The 13,747-nt window shown below is 39.7% G+C and overlaps 1 protein-coding gene across 3 annotated transcripts in view; it reads right to left on the bottom strand.

Annotated features, from left to right (window-relative positions):
* PLCB1 (phospholipase C beta 1) overlaps positions 1 to 13,747 on the bottom strand; it is a 797,636-nt gene that overhangs the window by 179,899 nt on the left and 603,990 nt on the right. For all 3 annotated transcript variants that reach the window (XM_055133540.1, XM_055133538.1, XM_055133539.1), the window contains 2 exons: positions 5,706 to 5,790; positions 4,276 to 4,453 (listed from right to left, as the gene is read on the bottom strand). In XM_055133540.1, coding sequence (XP_054989515.1) covers positions 4,276 to 4,453; positions 5,706 to 5,790 — 263 coding nt within the window. The remainder of the gene's footprint in view (positions 1 to 4,275; positions 4,454 to 5,705; positions 5,791 to 13,747) is intronic.

Raw genomic sequence — 13,747 nt, 5'->3', positions numbered from 1 at the left:
TTTGAGCTCCTTCAGATACAATTCAGCTTCATACTTTAGCCAACATTTAGATGTTTGAATGGATGGTTTTTCTTTCTAAATATTTGGTGCATGATTTGGCTATGTTAAAGACTACTCTGATATGACACACTGTCTTTATCCTACAGCTGGAGGCTTCAATAAACTCAATAATGTGAATGATACAAAATATTTTCACGTTTAAAGGAAAGGCATAATGTTCACTCGGTGTGACAGCGTTTAAAGCCCAGTAGATGGCAACATTGGTATAAAAATGAGGCAGATTCAGTCCTTGCTTGCCTTTGGAGAGCTGTCCTGTTCAATCTATATAACTGACATTGCCCACAGTGCAGTTTTCCAAGAAGCTTATAAATGTTTCCACTGGGCTGACAAAGTTCAATTACTGAAAGATAGTGACGATCAAAGTATTTATATAATAACTTTAAAGGGAAAAGATTTCTGGGACCCACAAGGCCTATTGCTAACGGCATATTTTTAAAAGAAATTCCTACCATTTTAGGAAGCTGATATTGTGTTTGTGAATAGTGATATTTGGTATAGAAAACACATATTATTCTTTTAGAGCCACAGTCTTTTTAGGAAGTTGGCAGCTAAGTTTCTAAATTAAATCAATTTAATAATAATTAAATCTGTTGCTTCAAGTTCCTGCAACTAGGTTTTGATTTTTAAACTGGGTGGGGGAGGGAGTTCTTTTTATTGCATAATTTTTTAAAAAGATGTTTGGCAGGACAAATCCATACAATGCTGGATGGGACACAACAACAGACCAGTTATTTCAAATAGTCAATTAGGTCATTCTTTGGTTCATGTGACAAATGTGTTGTTTTCCTCCATTAGCAGGGACTTGATTTTTCCCCTCAGAAGCCCGTTGAGGGGCTGGGAAGAAATCTTGACAGACAATTTTTAAAAAAATCTAACTTTAAGTTCTTTACAATAAGTGTATGTGCTTTACAATAAGTGTATGTGGGTAAAGGACTTAAACCACCAGGGGCTACGGCAGTCCATGAGCTTGCAATTAGGAAACATTTTGTGTTTTTCATGCTACTTGTGTTTGCAATACTGAGAATATCTACAACCCGAATGGTAAGGTTAGCGGCGTAGTACTTTTTATTAAGAGGCCTACCTACCTATAAACCCGTCCAAAATTTTCCAGTGAAATAAATAAGGGTTGCACAATGCATTCAGACCAGCTTAGGAAATCTACCGAATTACTAACAGATTGCTGCTCCTTCTCTGTATTAAGCAATCATGTTCTCTGCCTGTAAAACTTATTCGTGTTATGCATCCAGTTAATAAAAGGGAGAGAACCGGTACTGGAAAAGGCAGATGGTAATAACAAGCTCCCACACGCAGAGGAAGAAAAATTTACTTGTTAGCACTCAAGAGGTAGCAGCACTGTGCTAGGAATTAGGTACCCAGCTAACGATATTTGTTCTGAAACTTCAAAAGGAGCATTCTTTCTGAGAATTTTAGAATGTAGTAAGTTATTATATTATAATATATAATAGCTATTTATATACAAAAGCTATTTTAGAATATAATAAGTTACTTTAGAATATATATTTTACAATATAATTTTAGAAAATAGTATTATAGTGTTTGAAATAGACAATTAAAAGCAGACAAACAACTTTCCAAAGACATGGTATCTGTTGATGAGAATTTTATTCTTTATTCTTTCATTTATTTATTTTGGCCTCTGGGCCACACCTAGCAATACTCAGGGTTATTCCTAGCTCTGTATTCAGGGATCACTCATGGTGGTGCTGGGGGGACCGTGCAATGATGAGGCTCATGTCAGCTGTGTGGAGGCAAGTACCTTACCTGCTGTACTATCTCCCTAGCTTTCTTGACAAGAATTTTAATCTAAACAATGAAAGAAACTGATCCTTGAGATGAGAAAATAGAAGACAAATTAAATTCTTGGGCAACTCTTTCCTTCAAACCCCCTTTTTTTGCCCTAAAATTTAATTATTTTATTTATTTTTTTAAATTAAAAAAATCTCTTACTGACATAGGATACGTTTGCAGAAGATGTCATGTGTGTACACAGCACAATTAATCTTCACCAACCCAAGGGACAAAATACCAGTGTCCAGAACCCCCCTCAAGTTTCCTTCCTCTCCTTTTTTCCCCAAGGGTAAGTATTTGACAACTCCTAACAGCTGGAGTTAATTTTGCTTGTATTTGTTCTTTATATAAAGGGAACCATACTATACATTTAATTTGATATCTTTTATTCAATAGTATGCTTTGAAAATGATCAAATTATTGCATTTTATTATTCTGTGGTATAAAACTTTATGTATATGTTGAAAGGTATTTGGTTGACTTCCAGTTTTCACTATTCTAAATAGTGATACTTTAGAAATTATTTTATTTGGAGGGGAGAGGGCCTCGGCTTACACCTGGCAATGCTCAAGACAATTTCTGGCTCTGTGCTCAGGGGATGAGTCTTAGTGACGCTCAGGACACTAGATGTGTGCCTGGGATCAGATCTGGGTTAATCAAGTACATGGCAAATGCCCTCTCCACTGTAGCACCTCTCTGGTTCTCAGAGTGAGTTTAAAAGACAGAGATGGGCTTTGGGGGAATCACTGACTAGTAACTTTCCTTAGGAAACTTGGTGAACATCTGCACATTTGTTTGCATCTGAAAATGAAATCTAGGGGCACAGAGCGTATACACACTCAGCTTCTGAAGATAAAGTTTTACAAGTTATACTTTTCCTGGAAGAGCTTCCAAAATCCAATTGTAAGTTTTTCTCCATGTTCCAATGACATCTTCATAACACATTTTTCTGATTGCCAAGTTTCTGATTAAACTTGGAAAATAAATTAGACTAACTTACAATGAATTCAAAAGAGTTGGGAAACCACTTGGAAAACTTAGTGGGTGTAAAGTTTGATTTCAACTAATCTGAAAGAAAAATAATGACAATAGCAATCATCTACTAGTTTTGCTGGCACAAGTAGCTACCATTCCTCATTTAAAACACTGTGAAATTACCCAGACATTATCACCCTATCACTGACTAGAGTCACTAAGCAGTTTGTGTCTGATCCTGTATTTCTATCAAGAACCTGCTGATTTTGACAAGTTATAGGCCTACTACAAAAATTATTTGGTTCAAGCAACAGGTGGAAACATGGTCTCCATATCCATTTCTGTGAAGATGCTCCATTGTATGATTGAAGGGGAGGGACTTTGCAAATGTGGTAAGAGAAGACTGTCTGGGGAGGGGGATATTATACTGGATTATCCAGATAAGTCCAGGATAGTGACAATTCTGTACTTTTTCTTTTTTCTTTTGTTATTGGGCCACAGACAGCCATACTCAGGGCTTATTCTTCACTCTGCACTTAGGAGTCACTCCTGGAAGTGCACATATATATGGGGTGCTGGGAATCAAACCCAGGTTGGCCGTGTGCAAGCCAAACACCCTACCCACTGTCCTATTGCTCCAGCATAGAAATATGACATTTCTCATATGTGGAAGATCTTTCTTAGCTGTATCAGAGTGAGAGAAAGATGACAACAGCGGGGTCCTTGACATGCAGCATTGCTGGTTTTGAATCTGGAGGACAGGGAACAGAAACCAAGAAATGTGGGTGGCCTCTAGAAGGTAGAAAAAGCAATAGAGAGATCTCCTGTAGAGGATTTGGAAAGGAATGTAGGCCTGAAGCCATATGGATTTTAGCCCAGTTAGAGCCATGTGGGTCTTCCCACCTGCAAAACGGGAGGGAAATACATCTGTGTGGTTTTAAAATTTTATTCATGCCTTAAAATATTTCAGTTTATTTTTTTTGTATTAACAATTGACATGATTGTGTGTTTTAGGAGTACAATTTTATGCCTCTTCAAATTCTATATACCTAAATAGTCACCAAATTTAAGCCATCAAAACAGCAGTACCAATAAAACACCAACACAATTTAAAACTGTGAGCTGGGAGAGATAGTATATGGATAAGGTGCTTCCCTTACATGCATCTGATCCTGTTTCAATCTTCAGCACTGGATATGAGCACTTCCAGGAGTCACTCCTGAGCATAGAGCCAGATAGTCCCTAAACACTGCTGGGTATACCCCAAACCCCGATCCTCTCATAAACAAATAAAATAGTGCCTGTCTAGGAATGTTAACTGTTCTTCTAAACAGACTTCAGAGCAGCAATTATTAAGCGCACCCCTGCCCCCCCCCATCTCTGACACACACACACACACAGAAGACAGGAGGGCGTCTAACAGCCCCTTACCGGCTCCTGGAGATGATGGTTCAAACACACTGGAGGAATCACTATAGGTGTTCGAGGCTTGTTCTGAGAGTTTCTTTTTGCCACTTCCTTCAGATGACTTGTGAGATTTCTTTTTATTTTTCACCAAAATTTTATACATTAAATCCATAGGGCTTGGAAGAGGAACTCCTGATTCCAGCTAATGGAAAAGAGAGACATATTCTTTAAAAAATACTCTCTTGGCCTTTCAATTCATTCCCTAGCTAGCTCCAGACCCCCAAGACAGATTCAGATACCCAGAATTTCTAGATGATTCCTTACTACCTTCCATATGGCTCATTAAACTGTTCTAAGTGTGTCTGGTGTGGAGGCTGGCTCATAGCTCCTTTTTTCATGTGAAACGTACAGTTTAATTATTGCACTCTTTCTTCCACAATGAAACCTATGTGAACAAAACCATAAAATGTACTGTTAGATTTAGTGGGCTAATTTTACTAACCCGGCGTTTTCCAATGAACCATTTATAAATAGAATTATGTAGATTTGGAACAGAGAAGTCCCTAGCCTGAATGTTCAAGGAAGGGAATCTAGTTATATGTGGAATCTTCCATGAAGAATTGGGGAAGTCTGGAGGAATTTTGATTTTCAGAAGTTTAAAAGCAAACAATTCCTATTCAGGCACTTGGTATTTAGCTCACATTACACTTAGTATATCAGAAATTATCCAAGTGACTTCATATTTCTTTCTAACCCTGTGACCTGAGCTATCCTTATTTATAAGCCATATTTCTAGTGTTTCAAGCTTGTCTGTCTAATGGGAAATTCAATTTCCCATGAGACGGTTATTAGATATTGTTATCAGATAGCATTGCATGTGCTAGTCCCCACATGGGTTATTTTTAGAAAGTCTGTTGAACTCTAAGATAGTGGCACTCTGTTTTATGCTTTTAAAAACTGGTATGGAGTCATGTTAGAGATGTGTGGAGCCTGAAAGAAAGAGTAAAAGATTGAAGAGACTACATTTAAAAGGTATTTCTTCTGCTTTCTTCCTCCCAAGCAGGGATAAAAACAGGGAAATAGGAGACCTGAATTCTGCTGAACCAAAAGGCACAAGCAAAGAAATGATGAGTGGCTAGCAAGGACAGGTGGAATTTCATTGTGCTACTTGCAGTGTTCTATCTTAATGACCCATTTCCCTCAAAGGAGTGTGATGATGGCTCCTTAACAGACTGTCTCTATAGGCAGCTAATGTTGGAGTCTTATACCATTGATTGGCTCAGGTCATTGACTAAAGGGGAAAGACTATAGTCAGGGAAAGAAAATACATGTAACAACCCCAACTTTGAGGGCATTCTGCTGACCATGGAAAGGATGTAAGGAAGTCTTCCTCTAAATTCAATAATAATAATAACATATGCATTTCTTCATGAATTAACATCAAAACTGCTTACTGGGTATTTTTCTAGTGGTTCCATGAGGAGAGCATCCCCAAAGATCAGTCGGCAGTACTCGGCCATCTTGGCTTGTTGCTTGGGGCTAAGGGAGAGAGAAGGAGAAACATCAAAACAAGAAGACATAGTCAAAGAACCTGGGCAGGATTATTTTTGTGTTCTAAATCACAGAAATAAAGAATTCCCTTGCCCTAATTTTCAGTTTTTTATTCTTCCAAATTATTTATTTACTAACCTGACATAGTTACTATGAATAGCGCACACACAGGTGGAGGATTGAAGCTATTTCTGAGCCTGGCTGAGCCACAGACAAAAGTAGAGAGGAAGGCAAATCACCGCCCGCCATTGGATTCTTGAAGGTCTCACGGTGAGACTCAGTTCCTTTCATCTAATTTACTGTTTCTGTGTGAAGAGGAAGGCACTTGGGGTGGAATGTGTCCATGTCAGATCTTGGTGTATTGTCAAAAAAGAGACAAGGGATGCAAGGAAAGGACAGAAGAGCAAAGAATAAAGGAGGAAGTTTGATGGTATAAAAATCTCAAATTAGTGAAGGGAAAGGCATGCTGGAAGAAGTGTGTTAAGGAGAGAGTCTCAGAGGACACAAGGACACAAAAAACAAGCAGGTACCTGGAAGAAAGATGCCTGAGACTCTTATATTTTGGGGAGGAGGACATACATGGTGATGCTCAGGGACTATTCCTAGCTCTGCACTCAGGAATCACTTCTGATGTTGCTCCAGGGACCATATGGGATGCTGGGGATCAAACCTGGGTTGGCTGCACTGGACTATTTCTCCAGCTCCAATGCCTCCAATTCTTAAGTGTGTAATAGGGAAGTAAAGTTGGTGTGAGGCTGACTGTGTGTCTACAGGAATCTGTTGGGAATGGAAAAAGTGGGGAGCTACAGGGTTTACTAAGCTGAGATCCAGACTTCTACATCTCTAGATCTGTAAAACAAGGAGATTTGTAACTGTTGTAGAAAAGGGAAAGAAAATCTGGTGAAGTCAAGTCACGGATGCAAATGTCTTTGAAGGGTTAAAAGAGTTGGGCAATTGTAAGCAAATTTCAGTCATATAAGGCAACATTTCCCAGTCAGAGTAGACGATGCGCTTACTAACATAAACATGCTTTGATATGAAAGACCATCTATATTCTTCCAATATCTCTGCTTCCCTTGACCTTTGGAAAAAAAATTCTTGTTCACATTCTGTGAAATGTTATATATCATTATAAAGGCATCCCATTCCTCGGAGTTTTATGGACTGTGATTCTGATCACAGGCTGTTGAACTCGATTTCCAATAGTTGTCTCTATGCACTGCAGTGTTAATACGTTTCAGCAGAACCAGGGCTGCGGTAAGAATATGTAAGTGATAAAGAGCCTTCTTTACACAATTCAAATTGATTACAAAATGTGGTGTTGTCTTCAATCCCTCTTCCATGAATGTTAAGCCTCCATAGTAGAATGTATTCCCGCCCCCAGTCCTCCCCCCGCAGCCCCCCGCCGTAGTGCTTTGGGAGGTCAAATCATATTCTCATACCGCAAAGGGAAAAATGCACTCTTTATGCCCTTGTTAAAAATATATATTTGGAGGGAACGAGGGAGCTCTCTGCATTTTAAATATGAGCCTGACAGCTGCGGGCTTCCTTGGAAAGTGGGGCAAGGCAAAGAAGAGATTCTTACACACAGAAAATCTTCCACTTGTCATCGTGCATTTCTTCACCGCGAGTAATTTGACTGGTGAATGTGCCTCCTGAACAGGATGAGGCATTCTAGCAATCTCAAGGATAGAGGAAATCCTGACAAAGAAAGGATCCTGGAAACCACTGCGGTGAGTTACTTTAGGATGATTTGTTACAAGGCAGAGAGGGCGAGTCAGCAGAGCAGCCCTGGGCACCCGCAGTCCAGACCTCCGGGCTCTGAAGAAAACTGGCCCATGGGCTCCACCAAGTCCAAGGACACTGTGTAGCTGAGGCTGAGCTAAGTCACTTGTTCTGAGCCCACAGGTTCCCTCAGTTACACAAAAATAGTCTAAATTCCCCAATTCCCTTTTTATAGAATGATTCAACTAAAGGTCACAGTACTCAAGAGTGGCCCACAGCCCAGAGCTGTCACTCACAACCAGAGAGGATTAAAATGCAGCTTCCAGTGGCTGGAGCGATAGCACAGCAGGTAGGGCATTTTGCCTTGCACACGGCTGGCCCGGGTTCTATTCCCAACATCCCATATGGTCCCCTGAGCACCGCCAGGAGTAATTCCTGAATGCACAGAGTAACAACCCCTGTGCATTGCTGGGTGTGACCCAAAAAGCAAACATAAATAAAATAAAATAAGTAAAATGCAGCTTCCAGGCTTGCCTTGCAGATTCTGAATCAGAATCTTTAACACAGTCTAGCCCAGCATATGTTGGAAGAATCCCCCTGATTAATTTTATTCAAACTCAAGTTTGAGAACAGATGGGATAGATTAGAATCAATCAATAGGTGCTGAAACTGGTGTTTTTTTTTTTTTTTTGAACATTTGAACTTGCAGCCATCAGATTCCTTTGCCCAGTAAGCCAAAAAGCCGGAGTGGGAAGGAAGGGTTCTGCCCTAGTGCTCAGCTTTGGGGTTCCCTGGGGAATCATATTCTTTTTTTTTTCTTTTTGGGTCACACCCAGCGATGCACAGGGGTTACTCCTGGCTCTGCACTCAGGAATTACCGTTGGTGTTGCTCAGGGAACCATATGGGAAGCTGGGAATCAAACCCAGGTCGGTGCGTGCAAGGCAAACACACTACCCGCTGTGCTATCACTCCAATCCCGGGAATCACATTCTTAACCAGTAGGAAGATTTCAGAGATCTATCTGGGATATCTCTTAGTGGGTGACAGGCAGAATTCTTGGCTCCCTGTTGGGAAGTTCTTACATTAAATCCTGAGGAGTACTTGTGGAATCAAACCCCTTATTCCATTGTAGTATTATCAGAGTTGTTACTGCCGCATGCAGGTGGTTATGGTGGTGGTATTGGTGTTGGGGTAGTTCTAGTCTCCTGATTCTGAATTGGAAGTGGAGACATAGAACCTGCCCTTGTAACAAGCCTAAGGATTAGGATAAAGTGGTAAATAGGTATCACTGTATCACTGTCATCACTGTATCATTGTCATCCTGTTGTTCATTGATTTACTCGAGCAGGCGCCAGTAACATCTCCATTTGTCCCAGCCCTGAGATTTTAGCAGCATCTCCTTACTCATATTTCCCAACGATTGGTAACAGTTATTTTCTAAGACTACATTAAATCATTTAGTTTGTTTGTTTGTTTGTTTTTTTACAGAAGAGGGTGAAGGAGGAGGTCGGGACCACTCATGGTGCTGTTCAGTCTCAGGGGTAGAAACAGGGTCAGCTACATGTAAGGCAAGTGCCTTAATCTCAGTGCTGTCTTTCCGGGATCATTAACAGTCTGAAGAAAACCAAGATTCTAAGGCAGAGCCTATGATGGGGTCAGAAGCTGCCTGTCTAAAAGCTTCCTAATGATCTAATGATGCGGTCGGTTGTTCCATGTGGCTCAGGCACACTCTTCAAAGATCCAAGTGTGTCAAAAGGCTTTTTAACACCTTCCTCAAAATCAACTAAGATGAAATCAACTAAGACAAGAACAAGGTGTCCAAGGAAATGTAAGATGTGACACTTGGAAGTCAGGCTATTCATGTTCTCAACAAACACACAAGTGACAAGTAACAGAATCAGAACAGAGAGCAAATGGAAAAGAAAGGAAAGGAAGAACAAGGCAACTTTAATGGTGAACTAAATTAAAATGACTTCAAGTTGATAATGGAGAAAAAAATGGCAACATTTAAATCATCAACCTAGGCTAACACAACACCGAGATTAAAGGAGAGATAGAAATGAACTAAAAACATCTGGCATTTCAGGCCACAGCAGATATATGGAAGTATCAAAATTCCAGGGAGGTCTGGGCAGTATGAAAAAGTTGAGTTTTCCGGTTAAGGACTGCGCCCCATGGCATGGTATAAACCCTCAAAGTTGAATGAAACCCATCTCTTTTACCTAGGGGTGAGAAACCAACAACTCATTGAAGTCAAGGCTTTTAGCTAAAATTTCACAATGTGACTGGCCCAGGATTACTTTTCTTAAAAATCTGTAAAGTGTTTTTTATGGGGTCTGTATCTGCAGTACTTGAGGTTTACCCAGATCACCTCAGGTGATGTTCGTGATGTCATTTGCAGTGCTGAGGATCCAAACCAGGGCCTCACACATACAGTTGAGCCACATAATTGGTTCTTCCTCGGGGTGGGGGGGGGACCCTCAAACCTTGAAGCTGTTTTCTTGCATGACAATTAAGTTAACAGCCTCACTATTGCTCTTGGCACTTTTAAACCTCTGAGCTATCATCTTCCAGACTTTCTCACTGGGGTTTCCCAAACAGCAGCTGTCAGCAAGCATTGGAGGCACCTGGGTTTGAAATTGTGGCCATGTGCTTGCCAGGAAAAAACCACTGGTACCCACTGAACCATCTTCCATGCAGCCCCCTCTACTTCCTGCAGCCACAATTCTTTTAATGAAACTACTAGTTCACAAATCAGGCGGTTTACTAAAGTTAAATTTAAATCTTATTTAAAGTTAAAGTTAAATCTTATTTTTTTTTAAAAAATACTTATGGTCTCATTTCTCAAAATTCGAATTCAGGTGGGAGTGTGAATTAGTGACATCTTTTGTGGGATTTAGGTGAGGTCTGTGGCAAGAGGATAGGCTGAAAGAAGGTAGTGGTGATTTCAAAACTTTGGAAAGCAAAACCATATCATGAAGTGGATTTTTTTAAGTGTGAGTTCGTTTTTAAGGTGGTGTGCCAATGTTGTAAAAGCAGTATACAGGAGAACAAAATAGTTTATGAGAGTTAACAGGCAAGTTTTGATTTTAGGAGAGTCTCGGGACACTTTTTGGAAAGAATTCTTAGACCTATCTCAGTTTTGTGAAAGAGAGCGCGATAGATGCTGTCTGTTACAGAACCAATGGGTTCAGCAATGAGCAAAAACAATTGTTTTCAAGCAAAGGGAACTTGCTAGCATCTTTTGGTTAGGGGACGGTCCTTTCAGGAAAGAACTGAGGGTGATTGAGCAATTTTGATACACAGAGTTCAAGGAGATTGGAAATAGAAAACAATTTTGTTTCACAACAGAATTTGGTAACTTGGTGTTTCACTGCTATTAGATTATTGCAATGATTTGGGATAAAAATCATGCCACTTTATCCTTTTCCTCTCTAAACACAGGGTAGGGTCAAGAATAATCTAGGCACAAACCACCCCCCTTTACTAGAATACATTTCTGATCCAGTATTCTATATACCACAGATAAGTGTGATCATCCTATGTTTGTATTTCTTGTTCTGGCTTACTTCATGCAATATAATATCTTCCAGAGAAGGCCAAAGGCAGAATGAAATCAAGGGGAGAAGAAGAGAAGGGAAAGTGATGGGTGAACAGGCATCAGGGTTTCAGTTACACTGGGGCTAGAGGGGAGTGATATAACTATAAATCCAAAACACAGACTCAACACAATTAACATGGCAAGTAAGGGACAGGGTGGGGGTTGGAGATGAAGAGGAAATCAGGGAACACTGGTGTAGGGAAGTTGACACTGGTGGTGGGACTGGTGTTAAAATATTATATCCCTAAAACTCAACTAATAATAACTTTGTAAATTAGAGTTCTTTAATTAAATTAAAAATAAATCTAAAAGTCATGCTATCTTGGGGAAGTTATTTTCCTCTTTTACTACGTATGAATTCTTTTTGTTGTTGCTGTTGTTTTGGGTCACACCTGATGATGCACAGGGATTACTCCTGGCTCTGCACTCAGGAATTACTCCTGGCGGTGCTCAGGGGACCATATGGGATGCTGGGAATCGAACTCAGGTCAGCCACGTGCAAGGCAAATGTCCTACCCGCTGTGCTATCGCTCCAGCCCCACGTATGAATTCTTTATGCACTTTAAATATCTAATTACTTCCTTTCTTAATTGCACCATGGTGCCGAGGGCTACTCCTGGCTCTGTGCTTAGGGGCTCACTCCTGGTAAAACTGGAATGACATGTGGTGCCAGGGATTGCACCAAAGTCAGTCACACACAAGGTGAGTACCTTTACCTCTTTACTTTCTCTGACCTGGAATCCCTCCTTTTCCAAAAGCAGAAATAGTACTTTGAGGGTACTTTGTTTTTGCTTTTGTACACAATGCAGATTTAAATTTTCATGCCCATGGAGAGCTCTCTCTATGATTAGAGTTAAATAATGCAACAGAAGAAAACTCAGTGAGTAAGGGTTACAAGCCATGTAAACATGCATATCGGGGATGGCTCTGGTTGTTTTAATTTTATATTTAGAAGGTGCATGATGCTTCTGCTGAGGTGTGGGGGATAGTGTTGATAAACATGTACATTGTAAAGAATGATCTAATGAATTTCAATCCCAGTTTTGGCTTCATGATATTTGGTAAGTGCTCATTCTTTCTGAGACTTAGTCGCATCTAAGGATGAAATGGGAATTATCATGGCATTTATTCTTAGGATCCCTGGATAAATGGTGAGGACTGTATGAACATATATTTGGAACACTGGTGTGTAATATATCTAATCAATGAATTCTATTAATTGTATCCTTTTTGTGGTGTTGGTGGTTTATATCACTTGCTAGCTTATAGAAAAGTTCAATTTTACAGGTATAATAATTAGAATAAAAGTAGAGTTTTTCATTTTGTCTCATTAACCTTATTTCTCTTAAAAATCATTTAAGAAAAAAAAGCATTAGATGCATTTTCATCAAAGAGGAAATAGCATGCTAAGTCTTGGTAATATATTGCTTGAAAGAAAGGTGCTAAACAATTGTAAGATGGGCAAAGATGAGAAGGAGTTTCAGGGAAGTCACCTGCAAATCAGAACTGGAGCAGAAAATGAGGTATTACATACTGCCTCTTTAGAAGAGCGGTATCAGCTGTATCACTGTCATCCCATTGCTCATCGATTTGCTTGAGCAGGCACCAGTAACGTCTCCATTGTGAGACTTGCTGTTACTGTTTTTGGCATATCGAATATGTCACGAGGAGCTTGCCAGGCTCTGCCGTGTGGGCAAGATACTCTCAGTAGCTTGCCAAGCTCTCCAAGAGGGATGGAGGAATTGAGCCCGGGTCGGCCACATGCAAGGCAAAAACCATATGGCTGTGCTATCTCTCCAACCCAGGTATCAGCTAAATTAAGTAAATACTTATCTTTCAACTGATCTTCATAAAAGGTAGATAAACTATATGCCAAAAGATAACATCATTCACTGGATAACAGAGAATGAGACAATTAAAAGCTGATAAGTTTAATATGGATTTCCCAAGACTAATTAGAACCACACTGATAAAATTGGTTGCTTCAAAATAAGGTGTTGATGTGTACACAAACAAGCTAATACATTTTTATCACATAACTTGTTGGAAATTTCTCACATTGAAACTCAAATTGTTCAAGATTTAGCTTTTTTTTTTTTTAAGAATTAGTGAATTCAACCACATGCTGTAAATGAATTGAATAAAGAGGATAAGTGATAATGCAACAAATAAGTTGCATTACAAAAAGGGGATCCAAAAGGAACTTGTGAGCAGAGCAGGGCGGGTATCACGTGCTTGCAGCTGAGCACTCTAACCGAGTAGCTGGAATGAAAGAAAAGGCTGAGCAAATTTCAGTGAACAAGTGTGGGCATTCTTCATTTTCTTCGATATTAATTCAAATGCCTAGACTTTTAGTTTCTGAGATTTAATTCAATCTAGAAAGAATTTCTCATATTGAAGTTCTTTGGATTGAGGATCATATGAAAAGCTAGTAACCATGCTTAAATAGAAATGTCTTATTCTGATACTGATAGTTTGTCAAAATTACCTTTCTTTGTGTGATTCAGTATAATTACAAACTATTTTTTTAGTCTTTTTTTTTTCGGGTGGGGGGGCTGTGGGCATCACACTCAGCAATGCTCAGGGGACTATTCCTGGCTCTGCACTCCAAAATTACT

The sequence above is a fragment of the Sorex araneus genome, chromosome 3 (assembly GCF_027595985.1).
Source record: "Sorex araneus isolate mSorAra2 chromosome 3, mSorAra2.pri, whole genome shotgun sequence".
In the NCBI taxonomy this organism is placed as follows: Eukaryota; Metazoa; Chordata; class Mammalia; order Eulipotyphla; family Soricidae; genus Sorex; species Sorex araneus.
This window is presented reverse-complemented; position numbering and strand designations above follow the sequence as displayed.